The 22,087-nt window shown below is 44.9% G+C and overlaps 1 protein-coding gene across 2 annotated transcripts in view; it reads left to right on the top strand.

Moving 5' to 3' along the window:
* CRCP (CGRP receptor component) overlaps window positions 1–22,087 on the top strand; it is a 39,521-nt gene continuing 17,434 nt past the window's right edge. Inside the window, exons 1-4 of one of the 2 annotated variants that reach the window (XM_055135244.1) lie at window positions 1–64; window positions 15,946–15,982; window positions 17,274–17,372; window positions 20,187–20,281. In XM_055135244.1, the coding sequence (XP_054991219.1) occupies window positions 57–64; window positions 15,946–15,982; window positions 17,274–17,372; window positions 20,187–20,281 (239 nt within the window). In that variant the 5' untranslated portion in view covers window positions 1–56. Of the gene's footprint in view, window positions 65–370; window positions 471–15,945; window positions 15,983–17,273; window positions 17,373–20,186; window positions 20,282–22,087 lie in introns of those variants that run through there. The other variant, XM_055135245.1, reaches the window with a different exon arrangement.

Here is a 22,087-nt window from a genome sequence, read left to right as displayed (position 1 = left end):
CGTTCCCGGCGTGCCTTGCGTGGCTGTGGCGGCGGCTGGGACGCGGCGGGGCCGGCATGGAAGTGTGAGTCGCGGGGGGCGCGTCCCGGGGGCGGGGGCGGAAGCGCCGGCCCTTGGGTTCCCGGACCCTCCCCGGACCCTTCGCGCCGCCCCGAGCGGCCCGGGGGCGCCGGGGAGCCGCGGGCCGAGTTTGGCGAGTCCGGGAGCAGGGCGGGCGCCGCGTGTCCTCACCGCCGCCGTCCCAGCCGGCACCGGCCCGGCGCCCGGAGGTGGCAGGGAAGGGCCCGGCGCGGCGGGGGGAGCCTGGGCGCGGGGCCCGGCCCGGGGTGCTGCAGGGGTGTGTCGGGGTGGGCTCTCGGGCCGCGGCCGGCGGTGGCACGGCTCACCCCTGCGCGCTCGGGGACAGGCGGGTGGCGCCCTGCCACGGCGCCGTGTCTCCCGCCCCGGGCTCGGGGGCTTATTAAGAAATAGTAAGTCTGGGACTTATTAAAAAAAAAATTTCCTCCTTCCTTCCTTCCTTCCTTCCTTCCTTCCTTCCTTCCTTCCTTCCTTCCTTCCCTGGCTCCTTCCTTCCTTTCTTCCTTCCTTGTTTCCTTCCTTCCTTCCTTCCTTCCTTCCTTCCTTCCTTCCTTCCTTCCTTCCTTCCTTCCTTCCCTCCCTGGCTCCTTCCTTCCTTCCTTCCTTCCTTCCTTCCTTCCTTCCTTCCTTCCTTCCTTCCTTCCTGGCTCCCTCCCTCCTTTCCTTCCCTCCCTTCCTCCCTTCCTCCTTTCCTTCCTCCCTCCCTCCCTCCCTCCCTCCCTCCCTTCCTTCCTTCCTTCCTTCCTTCCTTCCTTCCTTCCTTCCTTCCTTCCTTCCTTCCTTCCTTCCTTCCTTCCTTCCTCCCTCCCTCCCTCCCTCCCTCCCAGAACCCCATGGAATAAAAGAAGGAGTTACACACCCTAAGTCGGGGTGCAGGTGATTCTGGGATGGAAGGGTGCCAGAGATGAGCCCCTTTTTTCAATTTTTATTACAGAATCATGATTTACAAAGTTCTCGATAGTTTGTGCCGTGTTTTAGCGCGGGTTCCACCACCAGGGTCAGTTGCCCTTCACCGGTTGTTCCCAGGTCGCCTCCCATCTCCACTCCAGCCTATTAACGTGACAGACACTTTTGTTTGTTTTGGGACCACACCCTGCGATGCTCAGGGGTTATCCTGGCTCAGTGCTCAGGAATTACTCTTGGTGGTGCTCAGAGAGGGCCATGTGGGATGCCGAGACACAAACCAGGGTCGGATGTGTGCAAGGCAAATGCCCTATGCTGTAACTATTGCCCTTGCAGGCACCTTTTAAAGTTCGGTTGTTAAGTAGTTTGGACTCGTGTGTTCAGTGTTTTTGACTCTGGTTTGGATCCGTAACTATACTGGTGTACCTGAGCTCCTCAACCCTGCTCCCTCTCCACCCACTGCTTCCTGTCTCTTTCCCCCAGTTTTCTTGCCTTCTGTGTCCTTCTCTGAATGCTCTGTGGTGACGGGTCGTCTAGGAATCCCCCCTTGATTGTATTGCATTCCTTCATCCTGTTTGTTATTCTGTATTCTCCAGATAACTGAGTTCATTCTGTGTTTATCCTTCTTTCGGCTACACTCAACATGGTATGTTTCAGTTCCGAAAGGATGAGCTTGTAGAGGATCCTGGCTCAGGGTTCCCCAAAATGATCTTCCAGCTGCTTGATGAGCTTTACCTCCTCATCTCCAGGTGGCTCGGGAGGTAGTAGCAGAGATGGAGGGTGAGGGGGTGGGTGTGTGTGTGGGGGGATTGTGTGTGTGGGGGGGTGCGTGAGTGGCACCCAGGTGCAGATCTAGCAATAATTCTCTAGGATGAAGTAGTATTCTCCAGGGTGTACACGACACATCCTGGGATGGCTTCTTGTCCTGGAGGAATAGGGCTCAGCCACATCTTCAGCCCGCGCCCCCATGGTTCCCCTGTGCCTGAGAACTTCTTGGTGACCAACTAGCGATGATCCACACCCTCCTTGGCCTCTCTTTGTGAGATATGAAGTAAGGTACATAGAGACAGGTGGTGCCGAAGAATGTGCACATTTGACGTAACCGCCACCCTGGAGCGATGCTCATGTGGGCTTCATGCATCAAGGAGCTGAGTGTACAGGGAAGTGGTGTTGGCCGCTCTAGGAAGCAGAAAGTGGTTGATGGTAGAGAAAGTTCGGAGAGTCGTTGGAGGTTGGTGAAGGGGCTTCTGGGACTAGTTTGTCTGAACTCTCTACAAATAAGAAACAGTTCTATGGTACGTTATTAGGCCTTCCCCCTACCTCCCCCCAGTATAGTGTCTTTATGGAACAAGTGAAGGTTTATTCAACCAATACTTTCCTGTACTGTATGTAATACACTGTTATATTTGACTTTTTTTTTTTTTTTTTTTTTGCTTTTTGGGTCACACCTGGCGATGCACAGGGGTTACTCCTGGCTCTGCACTCAGGAATTACTCCTGGCGGTGCTTGGGGGACCATATGAGATGCCGGGGATTGAACCCGGGTTGGCCGCGTGCAAGGCAAACGCCCTACCCGCTGTGCTATCGCTCCGGCCCCTCTTTCCTTCTTTACACAAGGTTTTCTGCCAGCATACAGACTAATTTACTCATCTTTAAAAAGAAAACAAAACTCAGAAGAGATAGTAAGTGGGCTAAAGCTGAATGCTTTGCAGAAGGAGGCCTGGATTTAGTCCCAGGCACTGCCTAGTCCTTTGACCACCACCAGAAGTGACACTCCCCAGACAGACAGACAGAAAGATAGACACACACACACACACACACACACACACACACACACACACACACACACACACCCACACGAGTAGCCCTCAAGTACAGCTGGTCTGAGAAAAAGAAAAGAAAAGCCCTTTCCTTCGACATTTTAGTTTGTCATTTTCATTTCTGCTTTACCCTTACAGATCTGGAAATGGGTCTGGTGAAAATCACTTGAACACTAGTTCTTGTTAAATGCAAAGGTTGATTTTTCTGACTTTAACTCTGTCTCTCACCTACATTTATTAAATAAACACTTGAAACTTGGCTAAGTGACATGTTATCCTGGATTTTCATTTACTTTAAATCATCTTCTCAATCTCCTTTTCTGACTCATCCCTTGCTTGGCTTCTGAGTGTTGCAGTTGTTGTCCTGAAAAACGAAACAACCTATTGTATTACCATCAAAATGGGTTTATTAAAGGTAGGAGAGAAATTCCAGTTAGAGACATGCAAACCATAGCAAAAACAAAACAACCAAACAACCCAATATATGAGTGGAATATTATTTTATGAAGAAAAATAGGGAAATTGGAGTGATAATTTTGAATGAAATTTCATTGGAAGCCAAGAGTTCAGATTAGTCTCGTGAGTTGCTGGGACAGGAAAATATCTGGCATAGATTTCTTTCCCAGGTGGGACCTCTACTAAGCCATTTTATCTGTGAATGTCAGTAACTGATGGTTCTTCCTGTGGATGTCTAATTAACATTGTTTGGATCAGAGAGTAAGGTGCTTGCCTTTCTGACCATCCAGTTCCCAGGACTGGATATAGTCCCCAGGTATTGCCAGGGATCATTATTTATTATAGAGCCAGGAGTAGCTCCTGAGCACTGCTGAGTCTAAAAACAAACAAACAGACAACCCCCTTCTCCCCCGCCCCCCCCAACTAAAAACCAACCAAAACAAAACAAAACCCAAACTGAAAAGGCAAAGACGCTGCATGAGAATGTGTGATCGCTCCCCTTCTTTGGCTTTCATCTCCATGTTGCTTAATTTTATTTCTTGGTGCCACACCTGGCAGTGTGAGGGTCTACTCCTGGCTCTATTTGAGGGTCATTTTCATTGGTGCTGGGCTATCAAGTGGTGCCATGGCTTGAACTCCTTCCTGACTACTTTCCTGTCGGAGCAGTCCTGGAACCTGGGCTGAGAAGGCAAGGATGGAGAATCGCGTTATTTTTTTCTGTTTGTTTGTTTGATTTTTGCTTTGGGCTACACCAAGGTGTGCTCGGATCACTCCTGGAGGAGGGCTCTGGGGACCATGTGGGGTCCTGGGGATCGTACCCTGGTCGGCTGAGCGCAAGGCAAGCAGGAACACCTTAACTGCTCTCTGCCCCAGACCCGTTTTTAGTATCTTTTACTCCATTAGTCACTCATGTTTAATTCGCTGAGTAAATACTAAGTGAATAATGCACATCAACTTTAGTTATTTTAATTTTTACTTGGAAGCCAAACCAAGTGATGCTTGGGGGCTGCTCCTCCTGGCTCTGTCTTAGGGGGTCTCTCCCGAGGTGTCGAGGTATCATATGGATTGAGTCTGGGCCTCTTGCACACAAAGCATGTGCTCAGCCTGTGATCTTTTGACCCCTACACTCAAAAATAATTTATTTATTCTTTATTTGGTTGAATGATAGAAATTAAAAACTTTTGACCATCATTCGGTAGTTTCCTTAAGGCAAAGGAATATAAAATACTTAGTGAAATTACATATTTGTGTATATAAGGTATTTGCTGTTCTGCTAACTTTAATGCCTTGGAATTATACAACTGGGAACCTCCCCCCCCTCCCTCTATTAAAGGGCAGGACTGTCAGTATAGCACTCAGTGTGTATGGTGATGCCAGGGATTTGGCTTGTGATACACTTGTAAGCATTCTAAGCTGTTGCTGTTCCTTCGGATTGCTACTCCTTACAGTAATCTGGAGGGCTGGGGAGAGAGCACAGAGGGCTGGAGAGCGTGTCTGAATCTCCAGCGTTGCTTGGTCCCGGGAGCACCACCAGGTGTGGCCCAAAACAAGAAACTAACATATGTAGTTAGAAACAACTTCTGCACTGTCTTTTTGAGAAAGTGCCAGGATTTCCTTTACAGCAGGAAACACTAAGGTCCAGAGACGTTAACTCATCCTTAGGTCCTGTAACAAATAGCGGCACTGGGAAGGATGCTTACCTGTGACTCCCAAAGGAGTGTTGTGGTTTAATTGCTGATTGACATGGCATGTTACCTCCCTGGTTTTCTTGTGCCAGAGGTTAGTTTCTCAGAACATGACTTTATTTGATAACATAGATTGAATGGCTGTGATTTTGAGCAATTCCCATTCGTCACTGCATTCGTAAGAGTTAAGTGTGTGGCAATTAATAGGCACTGCTTGCATGGGCCTTTTTTTGTGTATGTGTGTGCTTCTAAGGAAAGTCTGTCAATAGATCATTTTGTTCTGTTTATTCAGGATTTTGTTTTCCAAACTAGTTGTTTACATTTATTAAACTGACTCAGCAAGTTAAGCAAATTTTACAGGTTAAATTTCAAATAACAAGTCAACTTTAATTAACTAATCTGTTACAAAAATTGACTGCCTCTAGGTATAGATTCAGACAGTCTCCAGCATTCACTGGGACTATTGTTCTTAAACACATATAAATAAAAAAACTATTATTCTCAGTCCTTCAGGGAAATGTGTCTGGATATTTGTGACTGTGTTACATAATTCTGATGTGTTTATTTATAGAATAACCCAATTCTTCTTTGTAGGGATCAGTAGTTTGTAAATATATAATTGACAGGTCAATTAGTGGATTCTGGTATTCTGGTAACTCTAAAACACAGTGAAAAAAAAACACATTGTATGTTCTTGAATTTTTGGTTCTGTTTCTGAACCATACCTGAAGTAGCTTGGGGGTACTTCCTACATTACTCAGGGGCCAGTGCTGGTGGTGTGGGAGAACTGTGTGGTGCCAGGAACCGAGCCCCGGCCTCCTGTGTAGAGCAGGACTCCAGGCCTTCACGCTCTCTCTTGGAGTTCCTAATTGTAAGTTATATTAGTGTGTTTTTTCAACTTAGTGATGATGGGACTGCTCCTGGGTCAGTGCTTAGAGGTTGCTCCTCACAGCACTCAGCAGTGCTCTAAGCTGGGGGCTGTGCAGACAGAGCATGTCCTCTGGCCCAGTGAGCTGTCTGCGACCCTCTCCTTTCAGGTCATACAGGTTCAGAAGGGCATTCTCTGGGGATGGGAGACGACTCAAAGGGCTGGAACACGTACCTTCTCTGAGTTTGATCCTTGGCACTACCAGGAATGACCCCTGGACTCCTGAGCACTGCTGAGTCTCTTCCACTCTCCAATAAGAGAATTTTTCTAACTGTAATCACACCAGGCAATTTAATAGTGATATAGCTAGTATTTATTTATGGATCCTAAACTAGAACTTGTGTGTGGGGCTGAGGATATAAATCATTAGTAAAGCATTTACTCTGCTCTATTTCAGCATAACAACAAAGCAGACAAAAATAAACATACTCAGATTCCTCATAAAACCTGGATTTAAAAAAAAAAGACATTTTTGTGGCATAACAATTTGAAGATTGTATTTTGGCCAGTTGTTTTAAGTGTCTACAGTAGTTTTTTTTTTTTTTGAAGGAACCAGCAGAGGAACCCAGGTGTGTGGGACCCGGGACCAAGATCTCCAAGGCTGCTCAGATCGGGACTGGGCCTCTTCCACCCAGATCCCCCATTTTCCAGTAGGCAGTCACACCCAGAAACTGCCCCCGGTGCTGTGTAATCCCATGCCGTGTAATCCCATCAACGGCCAGCGTCCAGAGACAATAAAACCAAGCTCCCCAAAGCCCCGTGGCCACTGACATTTGATAGCCTCGTTCTCCCTCTTGGAGAACCTGACAAGCTACCGAGAGTCTGTTGCCTGCTCGGGAGAGCCTGGCAAGCTCCCTGTGGCGTTTTCATATTCCACATACAGTAACAGATATATACGTACCTCTTGGAGAGCCCGGCAAGCTACCGAGAGTATCCCACCCTCATGGCAGAGCTTGGCAAGCTACCCATGGCTTATTCGATATGCCAAAAACAGCAATGGTAGGTCTCATTCCCCTGACCCTGACAGAGCCTCCATCACTGGCAAAGACGAGTAAGGAGAGGCTGCTACAATCTCAGGGTTGAGTATAATAGAGACGTTACTGGTGCCCGCTCAAGTAAATTGGCGAACAATGGGATGACAGTGATACAGTAGTTTGTTTCTTTTTTTTTTTAATTGAGGTAATAGTTTTATTATGATTGTTTTTTGGGGGCTACAACCCAGTTATGAGCTATGGTCAGTGATCACTTCTGGCAGTCTTTATGGTAGCATATGGGGTGCCTGAAATTAAACCTGGTTTGGCCTAGTATTTATTGGGCAGCGTTCTTCTACCTGTGCTTGCCTGTCCCGAGGTAACTTTTTTCACATCACTGTTTTTTGGTGGGGGTGTGGGGAGCGCTCTTGGCCCACACCCAGCAGCTCTCAGGGCTTACTTGTGACTAAGTGCTCTGGGATCACTCCTGGCTGTGTGGGGGACCAAATTAGGGTTGTTTGCAAGGCTCTCTCTGGCTTTTAATGACTTTTTAAGACAAATATCTTGTGGTAGAGTAACTGCTTGAGATAAAAACTACCTTAGGTTTTCCCTCTCTGACACACACAGTTCATTAAAGACTTCATGAAAGGGTAGACACACTGCTTTTTTTTTTTTTAACTTTCATATTCCAGGAATCTGTATTTTTTGGTTTGGATCAATACACTATCAAACTTGTTTTTTGGAATATTTGCCATAGTACATAAAAATCCTATGTGTCCTTAAGAAACTGAAGTTATAAATGTTTTGGATCTAAGGCACGAAGCAATTCAGAAACATTCAGAACACTGGCAGTAAAACCATCTCCTAATTTAGTTCTATGAAAACTGAGCACATGTATTCAAGCTAGTTCAGAAAACAAGTCATGGAAAGATGCTGTTTCAGCTGAGAAAGATACTCTGTATTTCTGCCTCTCCTGGTACAGCTTCATATCAGTGTAAATGTGAAATTCCCACTCCCAGGATATTGGTAACATCAAAGATAAAGTGAGTGGGAAATATATTCTTCTTGATGATAAATTCGGATATACTGTAAGAAAACTATTGCAAACAATCATGCTTTTAAATCTCTGTGGATTCAATAGTCTAAGAGACAATAGTCTTCTAACAGAAGTGTTCAGTAGTAGAGGTATGACACACTGCTTTTTGACGTACAGAGTAAAGGATGGTCTTGTATACATTGGCATTTATGGGTTTAAAAAAGAAACTATCTTCCTAATAAAAGAAGACATCAGTTTATGCCGGCCAGATTCTGCAAGATGCAGTACCTGTGTAAAAGGCAGTAGATTTATGAGTTGAAGGGGAAAAAGGAGTATTGCAGTATCTATTGTTTCTCTGCACCCCAGACACGGGTGTATTAAAATACACATCAAAGAGTTTCCCCCCTCTTTGTATTCGGTTCAAGAAAAGGCAGATGATGTTCTTTGGATTCTTGCATTAACAGTATTGACCTAGATAATGGGGCAATAACTAGGAAGAGCCAAGGTCAAATTTCCCAGGGCATGGGATACTCTGCATGATAGAGAAGCCCTATCTATCAGGAAAGGAAATGGTGACAATGGGATGACACTGGTGGCCTTGGGTTATTTTGAAGTAAAATAACCCAAGTTGGGTTTGAATTTCTTAATTGTAGTGTATTTTATGCAAATGGGGAGTTGTAACTCAATTTCAGGCAAAAGTAGGATGCTTTGTGAGCTGACTTCCTGATTAAGTAGGCAGAGATGACATGTGATTTGATTTGTTGCTTAATAATTTAAATGAACCATGTTATGTATACTAATCACAGTATTCTTCCTCTGTTGGATTTCTTTTTAAATTTGATATTTTTGCGAATAAATATATTTGGATAAAGCTGCACTTTGTGAACTCCCTACTGTTACTGCATTTCATAAACTTCAGGTGTTGATTTGACTGTAGTGCTGACTTTATAGTCCTTTGACCTTAGGTTGAGTTCTTGTGTTAATCACTTAGATGTTTTGCTTCATTTGTTATTTTGGGTAAATTGCCCATCTAATTTGTCCATGTTTTAAAAAATTTGTTCTCATTCGTGTCAGTTCAACTCCTAGTTTAAGAATGTGTAATAGGGACCAAGGAGACAGCTCAGAGAATTAGAGTGCTTGGGAGGTAGGGCAGGGCTTCAGCTCCCCGAGACATGCTTCCCTGAGCACCACCTGAGAGTACCTGGGAGTAATTCAGGGTCATGATGGGGAGGCAGTAGCGGCGGTCTCTGCTCGTTCACAATTTCCAGGCTCTTCTAATAATAAAGATGCTCAGACTCAGAGGCAGAAAGTAGAAGCGCTTATTGGAAAGTAGAAGAGAAAAGGAAAGGAGCTCCCCAAGTGGGAAGGAACTTGGTATAGGACCAAGTTAGAAGGAAGTTTTGGGTACCCCTTTTGGAGGCTCTCTGGTCAACTGAACTTCTGACCAACCGACAAATGTTACCGAAGATGAAAGAAGTTACTGGTTTGTCTTTCTAGCCGCTTGCCTCAGGCTTTGCGGGCTTCACTTGAGCCTAAACTCCAAGCAGAATTTTAAAAAATTTAATTTTACTTTCATAAAGTTGTTCACAGTGATGTATTGCATTCAGTATTCCAACACCAGTCCCATCTCCATTCCCCTTCCCACCACCATTGTTTCCAATTTCCCCAGCCACTGCCCAGGCCTGCCCCAATAGCAGGCCCTAAATATATTTTTTTGTATTGCCTGTTATTATCAATTTGCTAAAAATGATCAAAAAAGGTTTCCTTCAAAGAGTGTGAAGATTGTTGTATCTCACCCTGGAACCCTTTAGCACTTATATAAGAGATTACTAAAATGTTGTATCAAGATTGGGTTGTTGCTTTATGTCCCATTCAGTGTGCTGTGCTACTCCTAGTGTATCAGTGGTGTAGAGTATGAGATGTCGCTCCAGGAATTCTAAAATTTTGATGGGATGATACAGCTGGGGTTACAGTTTTAACTAAATGGTCCAGAAGCATCTCTGCAACTTGCTGATCTTTTGAGATTTATTTGAACCTCTGGATCAGGGTCAGTTGATGAGCTTATATGGTACCAGAAGCAGTTCGTAGGCATGACTGCCAGGCTCCTGGTAGAGCAGGGAGCTGGGGGAGATCGCCCATCCCCGACTCCATGAGAGCCTGGAGATTTCGGTTACACTCCACATACCTGAGTTTTTCAGCAGATTCATACCTGGATGGGGCCGTATGGCCGTGAGCATGGTGACAATTGGGTTCTGGGGGTTTTCAGCTCCCGGGGCTCTGTTTGGGCAGATGGAGGACTCACCTGCTTCCCTCTGGGGTGCAGGGTAGAATTTTTTGTCCTGGGGAATTCCTGGGATTTTTAAGATAGGACCTTGGGGATGAAATACGTGTTAGGTTTATGGTAGAGAGATGAAGCACCTAGCAAGAGAAAACTCTGCCTTCCTCTCTCACTGGCAAGGGGAAACTGAGGCTGCTCCTTGAGTAACCCCCAGATTCCCCACTGTGGTTCAAAAACCAAACCACTATCAAAGAAAATACAAAAAGGATTTTCCTCTCCCCTCCCCTCCCCTCCCCTCCCCTCCCCTCCCCTCCCCCCCCCCTTCCCCTTCCCTCCTCCCCTCCCCTCCCCTCCTCTCCGCTCCCCTCCCCTGTCCTGTCCTGTCCTCCTCTGTCCTTTCCTTTCTCTTCTGCCTCTCCAACTGTGCTCTGGGCTTACTTCTGGTACTGCTCAGGAATCACTCCTGGCAGTTTCAGGGGACTACATGGGGTGCCGGGGATTGAATCCAGGTCAGTTTTGTGCAAGGCAAGTTCTCTACTTAGTGTACTATCAGCTCAGGCCCCTTGTCTTTTAATTTATGTATCATTTTTATGAGGTGCTATTAATTATAGACAGTAGTGATAATCATAGTTTTCAGCACTTAGTGTTTTCCAGGTGCTTGACATATTTCAAGTCAACCCTGTTATGAGTTGTACAAACTTGGTACTAAAATCGTTATTTCAGAGATGCAGACATTTAAACAGAGAGAGGTAGTATAGTTTGCCCAAATTCACAGAGCTATTATGTGATAGAGCTGGGTTTAGAATCTCTACTATTCTTCTAAGTATCCCCATTTTGTTGTGTTAGTCGAAAAACTTAGGGAAGGTTTCTGACATCTTGACTTGGAGCTCACTGATTTTTAAAAAAATTATTATTATTATTATTATTATTATTAGCTCAGCTTCTGTTACTCTGGTGCTGAGCTATTAGCACAGCAGGTAGGGCATTTGCTTTGCATGCGGCCAACCCAGGTTCCATTCCTCTGTCCCTCTCAGAGAGCCCGACAAGCTACCAAGAGTATCCCGCCTACACGGCAGAGCCTGCAAGCTACTCGTGGCGTATTCGAAATTCCAAAAACAGTAACAAGTCTCACAATGGAGATGTTAGTGGTGCCCGCTCGGGCAAATCGATGAACAACAGGATGATAATGCTACAGTGCTTGTTTCACCTACCATACTCTTCAGTTCTTCCACTTCTGATAGAAGTTTTCTCATTTTCATCCTCATGCCTTTGTCTTGTGATTATACTAACAGTACCATCATTTCCTTTAACTCATTAAACATCCTTATTGTGGTGTCTGTGAAGTCACTGAGAGGTTCTAGAGCTGGTTGGTCCTGGTAGAATCTTCAGTGCTCTCTACATTGGTGGTCGAGTGTCTGCTGTATCCTGATGCTGAGTCTGTGGAGTTTGCTTTAGGATGGAATAGTCCGAGTGTTGCTTTTTGCCTTTCCTACTGTGGGTCCTCTCCCAGTGACTTCTTGCTTTTTCTGGTTTGTGATTTTTGAGGGTGTTGTGGATTGTGGGGGTCCTTCCTTCCTTCCTTCCTTCCTTCCTTCCTTCCTTCCTTCCTTCCTTCCTTCCTTCCTTCCTTCCTTCCTTCCTTCCTTCCTTCCTTCCTTCCTTCCTTCCTTCCGATAGAGCATTACAAAACTGTTTATAATTGGGTTTCAGTCATACAATGATCCAGCACCCTTTCCTCCACCAGTGTACATTTCCCACCACCGATATCCCGTTTCCCCACCACCATCCCCAAACCCCTCCCCCTCCCCGCAGCTTTCCTCTATGGGAGGCACTTTCCTTGTTGCTTTCTCTCTCCTTTTCCTTTTATGCATTATGTTTTGCAATACAGGTGCTACATATGTGTTTGTTTAGGGCATTTGGATTTTTATTGGGACGGTGAGGCTGGAGTAGCTTTTCAATTGGGCTTTGGGGTGTGGATGTGACTGCCAAGGCTTCTGGAAGTATAGGGAGGTGGGGGGAAGGAGCCCATCCTGACCCCGAGAAAGCCTGGAGATTTCAGTCACAAAACCCACATACCAAAATGTTCAGCAGATTATATCTTGGTGAGATGGTGGGGTCAGGCTGGGGGTATGGCAGCAGTTTTGTATTGTGAAAGCAGTCAGCTGCTGGGGGCTCTCTTGGGCAGGCACCGGGCAACCCATCCCTCTCTGATTTACCCCAGTATGTTCAGCCATGCGCGGATCCAAGCTTAACTGTGGCTTTTGATTTCTCTCTCTCTCTCTCTCTCTCTTTTTTTTTTTTTGCTTTTTGGGTCACACCCAGCAATGCACAGGGGTTAGCTCCTGGCTTTGCACTCAGGAGTTACTCCTGGCGGCGCTCAGGGGACCATATGGGATGCTGGGAATCGAACCCGGGTCGGCTGCGTGCAAAGCAAACGCCCTACCTGCTGTGCTATTGCTCCAGCCCCCGCTTTTGATCTCTTTCGGGATTTATTTATGGGTCTCTGAAGCAAGGTAGAACATTCAGGGTGGCACTGGAATTGGTTCGTGGGGGTGACTGCCAGTGCTTCCATGAGTATTGGGAAGTGGGGGGAGGTAGCCGGTCCCAGCTCCAAGAAAGCCTGGAGATTTCAGTCAAAAAACCCGCATGCCAGAATTTTCAACATTATATCTTGGTGAGGTCTGTTCTGAGATGGTGGAGTCAGACTGGGGGTATGGTGGCAGTTTTGGATTGTGGAAACAAGTGGCTGCTGGGGCTCTGCTTGGGCTGGCCACCAGGCCAACCTGGCCCCCTTCGATTTACCTCAGTCTGTTCAGCCTTGCGCAGGTATGAGATTAACTGCAACTTTTGATCTCTTTCGAGATTTATCTATGGGTCTCTGAAATAAGGCCAATAAATGAGCTTGTATAGCTGAGCCAGAGGTGATTTGTGGGCGTGGTTCCCACATACCTAACTTTTGGCCATTTAATTTCTTGGTAAACTTGGTCCCAAGTTGTTGGGGTCCAGCCAAAGGCACAGCGGCAATTTTGGGGCGTCAGGAAGCCTGTGGCCACCATCAGGCTGCTGATGCACTCGCCCTGCAGGTACAGGTTGACCTGTTGGTGGCACCATACCCCTGTGTGGGGCTAATTTCAATGCCTCCTCAGTCCTGCAGTGATTCATTTATTTTATTTTATTTATTTATATATTTATTTATTTTTGCGTCACACCCGGCGATGCACAGGGGTAACTCCTGGCTCTTCACTCAGGAATTACTACTGGCAGTGCTCAGGGGACCATATGGGATGCTGGGATTCGAACCCGGGTGGGTTGGCTGCGCGCAAGGCAAACGCCCTAACCGCTGTTCTATCACACCAGACCCTGCAGTGATTTATTTTTTAAAATATTTTTAACCACTTTTTAATTTTTCAAATTATTTTTGTTGTAACCCTGTGATTTACCAAATTGTTCACAACACAGTTGCTTCAGGAGTTCGGTCAGTGTGCCTTCCCCCCACCAGTTTCCCACCTTCCACCCCAGCCTGTCACCTTGGAGGCACAACCAAAATTACTTTGTTTGTTGCAGTACAGAGGCAAGTGGAATTATTAAATCTTAGCTTAGTGAGTCAGTTTGTGGTAATTGTCACATCTCACGATGATGTTCTTAAAGTCATTGCGGACCTGCTGTTAGTGCTAGTTGAGCCCCCTGTGTTACTTAGCCCATCAAGCGTGGTGGGCTTCTATGCAGGTCTCCAGTCAGACTCGCCGTGAGCCGGCGGTGCTGATAGTACTATGAAAATAGGGAACTGCCTGGTCCACAAGCTACAACCCTGCAATAAGAATCGGCAGTCTCATGTTTTCTTGGAGATGTGATGCTGGGTTTGAGTGTGGAGGGGAGAGGGCCTGCTGGGCTTTCCGGCGGGGGCAGGGATTCAGCCCACCCCCATTCTAAGAATACCTGAGTTTTCGGCCCATACACTAGTCCCAGCTGGAAAGATTCAGCTGCTCGTCCTTTTGAGATTAGAAGTGGAGCTGTGCCTTCTCTAAATCATGTCTAAATCTGTGTGTGTTGGCTGTGGCTGTGGGCTACTGGGCTTTGAGGTGTCCTTCAAGCCCTAAGCACAGTTAAGTGTGTCTCTCCCCCAACCCCACCAAAAGGGAAAAAATAGATCGAGAAAACCACACACACACATACATACATACACACACACACACACACACACACACACACACACTCTAACAGTAAAATAGAGCGAGAAAATCACACACACACACACACACACACACACACACACACCCTCTGACAGTAACCCCCCCCTCCCCTGACCACCCTCTGATTTCTTACCATCATCCAAGGATCCAAAGCTTTTTATTTTATTTATTTTTTTTTTTAGTGGTTTGTGGGGCTAGAACTAGAAATAGTTTTCACAGTATGAAGTCCTTGGCAGCAGCCCAGCTCCCCCAGGCCCAGGGATTCATGGCAGGTAAAGTGTGCAGTGTGGTGAGTTGAGCTGTCGTGCATACAGCCAGTGGTTTGGGCTACAAGTGACTTTGAGTGGAGTTATGGGTGTGGTTATGAATGTGGCTCTTCAGAAGTGGCAGAGGGTGGTTGTGAGGGCCGCCAGGACCCTGATGGGAGGGAAGGGTTGTGATGATATTGTAAGGCATAATCAGAAATGCAAGGGCTTCACAACTGTTTGCTATTGAGTTAGTATTTGTGGCAGGATTCTTGCCATTATGGGAATTCTCAGTTGCTGGTATTAAGTGAAGATTTCATTTCTGATACACAGTATACCCACAGTATCAAAGTTCCAGATACTGTAACTTTCTGAGACTGTTACAGAAAGCAGGTGTATGGGCAGGAGACATGGTTGTGGGATGGGGTAGCACTTTTTCTTGGGTTTTTAAAATTTTTTAAATTTGCTTTTCGCCCAAACCTGGAGGTGCTCAGGACTTACTCCGGGTCTGTGCTCAGGGGTCATTCCTGGCCATGCTCAGGATACAGTATGAGGTGCTAAGGATTGAATCCCAGTCAGCCACATGCAAAGCAAGTGCTTTACCTGCTGTCCTATATCTCCAGCCTCGTCTCTCTGATTTTTATAGCATACTTTGTTTATTGACATCCTACTTTCATTTGCTCCTGTGTTCTTTTTTTTTTTTTTTTGGTGGTGGAGAGATGTCACACTTGGTGATGCTTAGGGGTTACTCCTGGCTCTGCACTAAGTAATCACTAAGTAATCTCCTGGCCGTGCTCAGGGGACCGTATGGGATGCAGGGAATTGAACCCGGGTTGGCCACGTGCAAGGCAAACACCCTATCCGCTGTGCTATTGCTCCAGCCCCTGCTCCTGTGTTCTTATAATTAACTCTTTTCCCTGTTGTGTCTGACTTTTCTTATTTCTGGTTACTTGGATTAGGGATAAGAATAATATTAAGAATTTATGCAGCCATGTTTACCCATGTCTATTTGACTAGACTGGCTGGGGAGATAGCGTGGGGATTAAGGTGCTTGCCTCACATGCAGCAGACCCCAGTTTGATCTTTGGCACTGTATCTGGTTTCCCGGGACTGCAGGAGCCAAGAATCAGCCTTGAGCACTGCTGGGTGTTTCCCCTCACCACCTCCAAGGAAGAGTAGATTTCTCTGGTAAATCCACTGCCATGTAAATTAGTAGGACTTAGGGTGTTTCTCAGTTTTGGGGTGTAGTCCTAAGCTCCTTAACTAGACTACCGTTCTTGACTAAAATTGTTTACAGAGATTTGATTCCCACAAAAGTATGTGAATCCAAACTGATAATTTCCTTTTCTTTTGCAGAAAGGATGCCAACGCTGCGCTGCTCAGTAACTATGAGGTAAGGAGCTTCAAAGGAGACTGTTTTTGTCTCTCATAATTTGTCCTTTGCTTCTGGAGACTGTTGAATTAGATTTGGTTAGAAATAACTGAATTTATTATGACTTCCCTCTTTAAAATAGCACAGACGGCACCATCTGGTAGACCCTGGAGTATTGAAGTTTGGTCATTTATATAGTAATTCGGGAAGCTGGAAAAACTTTAATTTGCTGTAGGCACCCTTCTCAAGATCTCAGAGACTTCGGTAGTGTTGGGGGTTGGTTTGGGACCTCATTGACACTGCTTAAAGAGTAATATGCCATGGAAGGAATTAAACTGGATTTGGCTGCATGCAAGACCTTAATCCCTGCACTATCTCTTCAGCTCTCCATAATCCTAAAGCTTGCCAGGTTCCCCGAGAGGCATCACTGTATCATTGTCATCTCGCTGCTCATCGATTTGCTCGAGTGGGCACCAGTAACGTCTCCAGTGTGAGACTTATTGTTTTTGGCATATCGAATTCGCCAGTGGGTAGCTTGCCATATTGTTCATAAATTTAAGCATTTGATTATTTGACTTAAAACATGTTTTAAATGTTAGGTTCTTCTGGTGCTAGAGAGATAGTACAGTGAGTAGGATACTTTCCTTGCATGTGGTTGGTCCAGATCGATCTCCAGAGTTCCATATGGTCCTCTGAGGCCTGCCCGGAGTGATTTTTTTTTTTTTTACATGAGTAAATGTTTATTTACATTTATATTTGAATTTACTTCATAGTAGCTTCCACAGAATAAACATTTATGGAACAAAGGAACAGGCTTTAAACTGGTTTATGCCAATGTTTCTGTATCAAGGCTAGAGCTTTGTATAGTAAGATAAAATTGATATGGACACTGGGATTAATCTTCTGAGGTCATCAGTTTTTCTCGCTTTTTCATGTTGTCTTGATTCTGTATAGTACAGCTGGTAAGGCTTTCTGTCACCTGCCAAACATTAATTCTGCTCAAAGTTCTTTTAGCTCTACAGGCAAAGTCCTCTGGATTGAGAAATGTTATTTCTTGACCCAGCACGGTTCCGGAGTGATTTCTGAGTGCAGAGATAGCAGTAACCTTTTAGGCATCTCCCGGCATGGCCTAAATTCCTCCATCCCGTACCCCCAGAGCAAGGTCAGGTTCTTGGACTTCTTGGATGCACGTTTGCTCTAATAACTGCAAAGGAGAAAAGAATTAGCATTGTATTTATCCTTAAAAGTGACTTTGAAATAGATAACAGTTCTCAAATTCATGTATAATAATGTTTTGCATATCTCTTCCTAGGTCTTCCAGTTACTCACTGATCTCAAAGAGCAACGTAAAGAAAGTGGGAAGAATAAACACAGTTCTGGGCAACAGAACTTGAATACTATCACCTATGAAGTAAGCCTAGGCTTCTAGAGGGTCTACCCACATCACCATGGGCAGGGGGAGGCAGCTGTTCTGCTGATTAGTGTCTTTTCTTTTCTTTTCTTTTCTTTTCTTTTCTTTTCTTTTCTTTTCTTTTCTTTTCTTTTCTTTTCTTTTCTTTCTTTTCTTTTGTTTCCTACCAAATACCAGTTTTCATGTTTTTTGTTTCCATTGGCTTTGGGCATTTGCTATTTCACTGTTATGTTTCTTTTTATCCCACATATGAGAGCGATCATTCTGTGTTGCTCTCTCTCCCTTTGAATAACTTGACTCAACAAGAGAAGTTCCAGATTCATTCATGTAGCAGTAAATTGCATGATTTATTCCATTTTGTATATGTGCCATACTTTCTCTATCCAGTCATTTACTCTTGGACAAAATCTGGTTGTTTCCAGATTTTGGCTATTGTGGATAGTGCTGCAGAAAACAATGAGTGCAAATGTCTTTTCTCCATTTTGTCCTTGGGTCGTTGGGGTGTATTCCAAGAAGTTGGGTTGCTGGATCAAGTGGAATCTCAGTGCCTGGATTTTCAGGAATGTCCATATTGTTTTCCAGAAAGGCTGGACCATCTGTGACCCTATGTTAAATATAGGTGTCATACCCATTGGTGCTGGTGTGTCTGGGGCCACTTTTGTGATGTTCAGCGTAGGAGTAGCAGTGGCTGATGAATTGGTGTTCCAGCGCCATCTTAGCATTGAGGGGGCCTTGTGGTGCAGAGGATTGAATTCAGGACCTTATTCATGCTTGGCATGTGGTCTGCTACTTGAGCTGTTACTCAGGCTCTAGTATCTAGTTTTTATTGTTTGTAAAACTGAAGGCATTTGCTCTGTTGGGAGGATTAGCAAGCTGGAAGGAATTGTCAAAGGCACTCTCCCCTCTAGTATCAGATGTATGTCAGGGATGCCCAAGGCCACCCTCAGATTAACAAACTCACTGAAAACTGTTAATATTCACTATTTAGACGGAGAGGTAGTACAGGGCTTAAGGCACGTTCCTTGCTTCCAGTTCTGGTTAGATTCCCCAGCAGCCGCATGGTTTCCTGGGCACTGCTGGGTTATACCCCTGGCATCCCTGGAACACTGTTGGGATCATCTGAGTAATTCCCAGCATCACATACTAGGCCTTGAACCTCTGTTTCCTGAACGTTGCTCTGTTTTTTGATGACTTGCAATTATTATGTGTCATTATAGGATATATCATGTCATTAATTAATGTCACTGTATTAATACTTAATACTGCATTGCACTGTCACTGTAGCACTGTCATTCCATTGTTCATCGATTTGCTCAAGTGGGCACCAGGAACGTCTCCATTGTGAGACTTGTTACTGTTTTTGGCATATCGAATAGGCCACGGGGAGCTGCAGAGCCTGGCAAGGCGGGATACTCTTGGTAGCTTGTCGGGCTCTCTGAGAGGGGCGGAGGAGACGAATCCGGGGCCAGCCGTGTACAAGGCAAACGCCCTACCCACTGCGCTATTGCTTCACCCCATTTTATATACAATTATATACAATTATAATTTATAAACTATTACATTTTCATTTTGATTTTGGATCTTAGGCCATCTCCCATAAGCTCAGGGCTGACCCTGGCTCTGTCCTCAGGGAATGTCCTGGTGGTTCTTGAGGTACCTTATGCAGTATTAGGGATTGAACTGGGGTTAGCTGCATGCAGGGGCAGCACCTTAATCCCTGTACTTTCTTCTGCCCTAAACTATTAAGTACTCCTTTATTTATTTTTTTGCTCTGTTTAGGGGCCAAACGTAGTAGTGTTCAGGACTTATTCCTCACTCTGTTCGGGGATCGTTCCTGGCAGTGCTCGGGGCCCATATGTGGTACCATGGATAGACCTGGGGCTGGTGGCTTGCAAGGCAAAAACCTTGATCCCTGTACTATCTCTGCCCTAAGTACTGTTGACTAGATCATCAGTTTATTTCACTGCTATTTTATTAAGTCTTGCTTTAAATTAATGGTGCCATAAGATGTTGTCATGTTTTGAGGCCTTTTAGATCTGAGTATATATTTTTAGTGTTCTTCACATGAAAGGCAATGTAACTCACTTGAAGATATGGGTTAAACTTTTATTCTGAGGGCCTGTATGTGTTTATTTGGCCTGTGAGTATTCATTGTTATGGAGGAGTGTAAACCAGTTTGATACTTGTTTGGGGGACTCAGGTACTTGAGGTTACTATTTAGTTTTGGGGCTTGAAATTCTTCCATCATGTCCAGTGGGGTATCTTCTTTAAATTTAAATTCTTTAATTTTAAATTTTGAGGCAAATTTGCTGTTGCAGAAGATTTGAAAAGATAGTATATGGAGAGATCCTACGTACCATTCTCCTTAGTTTCTCATATTTTAACATCTTCCACAGTGATGGCACAGTGATCAAAATTGAAAAATGAGCATTGTTACATATTACTAAAGATTTTTATCATTTCCTGTTTTTGCCCTTTGCTCAGGGATTCAATCCACAGTAACAATTTTTTAAAAAACTTTTGTTTCTTTAAATTTCTTTAAGACACTAATTAACAGTCTATAATATTCCAGTCTGTAATAAGTGCTTGTTTTCCAGGACCATCACATGTCTGAAGATGACTGGTCAGTTTTGTTGTTGACAGTCACTTGATTTTGCTTATCTGCTGATTTCTCATGACTAGACTGACATTATAGCTTATGGGGAAGCATACCAGAGAGGTGGTGTGCATGAAGCACGGTACCTCACATCAGTGCTTTTTTTCTCACTCAAGGTTCTTTATCTTATGCTTACTTTTTTTTTCTTTCTTTTTTAGACTTTAAAATACATATCAAAAACACCATGCAGACATCAGAGTCCTGAGATTGTCAGAGAATTTCTTACAGCAATGAAGAACCACAAGTTGACCAAGTAAGTAAAAAAAAAAAAAAATAGTTGGAAGTGATTGACTCATGGTGAAAATGATAACTTGCAAAAGCCTCGACAACTATATTTAGTTGGGGTTTGGCATATAATTAGTACTCAGTGTTCTTTTATCCTTTATCTTTTGGGCATTTGGACCATACCTGGCCTGCTCCGGGGGCCGTGGGGTGCTGGGAATTGAACCTGGGGCTTCTTCATACTGAGTATAAGCTCCAGCCTTTTGTACTATCCAGTCCTCCTATATCTTTTAAATTTTTATATTTTTGAGGGGTCTCCCTGGACTGGAGCAAGAGCACATCGCGTAGGGCATTTGCCTTGCACGAGGCCGACCTGGGTTCGATTCCTCCGCCCCTCTCAGAGAGCCCGGCAAGCTACCAAGAGTATCCCGCTCCCTCTGGCATTTTCGATATGACGGTGCAGTAACAAGTCTCACAATGGAGACGTTACTGGTCCCCACTTGAGAAAATCAATGAACAATGGGACAACAGTGCAGTGCTACAGAGGGGCCTCCCAGGCTTAGTTTATGGGCCCCGCCAGTGATTCTGGGCCAACCAGGCCAGTGTTGCCGCGTGAGGATCTGAAGATGTGGTGCTGCTTGGGCCCTGTGGTGCTGGAATTACCCGGATTAGCCCCTCAGCCGTGCCGGAGGGACTCCAGGGCTGCGCCCAGTGTGCTCCTGGGACCATGTGGTATTGGGATTGGGCGCATGCAAGGCGCCTCTTTCTTACTTAGGTGTCCATACCTGATGGTGCTCGGTGGAAGGACTAGGGGACCCCAAAAGTGCTTCAGGTGGTGTTTGCTGGGAAGGTGCTGAAGGCCCACGTCCACTAGGGTCAGACCCTACAGTGCTGGGAATAGGATTAAGTCATGCTCTCTAGTCCTATTTGAGCTCATCCCTGGCCCCAAATCTTACTTTCCTTTCACATTTTTGAGTCCCATTTCTATGGTCTGTTCTGTGGTGTTCACAAATTAATGCTTTTTATAAAATCAGTCATTGAGATATTTGACATGCTTCTTGGCAAAAATGCATTAACAGTATTCTGTTTGGTCTCCTTGTGCCTGATTACTTGGTGAGTTCTAAATGATAAGCTAGGCTTGTGAAATAAAAAACTTCATTAATAATTGGTAACATAGTAAGTTATACAGGTAGAAAACTTTGATCTAATTTTTTAGAATTAATATCAGAGCTTTTAAAATCTACAAAATACTGTCATTCAGGCCGTCACTTTTCTTTTATTTCCCTTTTTATTCCCTTTTAGGCACTGTGTTTTGCAATACTGTTACTGAAAGGATATCATGTGTATCTCTTTATCTCCTGCAGCACTCAGATATTGTCCAGAGTGATCATTACCGACTCTCATGGTCACAGGGGTCCCTTGTCTTTCCTCACAGCATACCCTCCACCACCACCTACCACCCTCCATGGCAAATTTCCTACTGTGGACCTGTCTACGTGGCTCTCATTTTATTGTCTTTGGGTTTCATCCTCATATTTTTTTTTAGTATCCTCCATACTGCTTTTTTGTATCTTGCAAATGAGTGTGATCATTCTATATCTCTCCAACCCATGTCACTCAGCATGATGCTCTCCATGTCCATTCATGTATAAGCACATTTCATGACTTCATTTTTTTTCTAATGGCTGTGTAGTATTCGCTGTGTAAATACACCATAGTTTATTTATCCAGTCATCTGTTCTTAGGCACTTCGGTTGTTTCCAGAGTCTGTTTCTCTATGAATTTCCTTTTTTTTTTTTAGCACCTTTTCTTTTTCTTGCATAATTGTTGTGTTTAA

This window comes from Sorex araneus, chromosome 4 (genome assembly GCF_027595985.1).
Source record: "Sorex araneus isolate mSorAra2 chromosome 4, mSorAra2.pri, whole genome shotgun sequence".
Lineage (NCBI taxonomy): Eukaryota > Metazoa > Chordata > Mammalia > Eulipotyphla > Soricidae > Sorex > Sorex araneus.
This window is presented reverse-complemented; position numbering and strand designations above follow the sequence as displayed.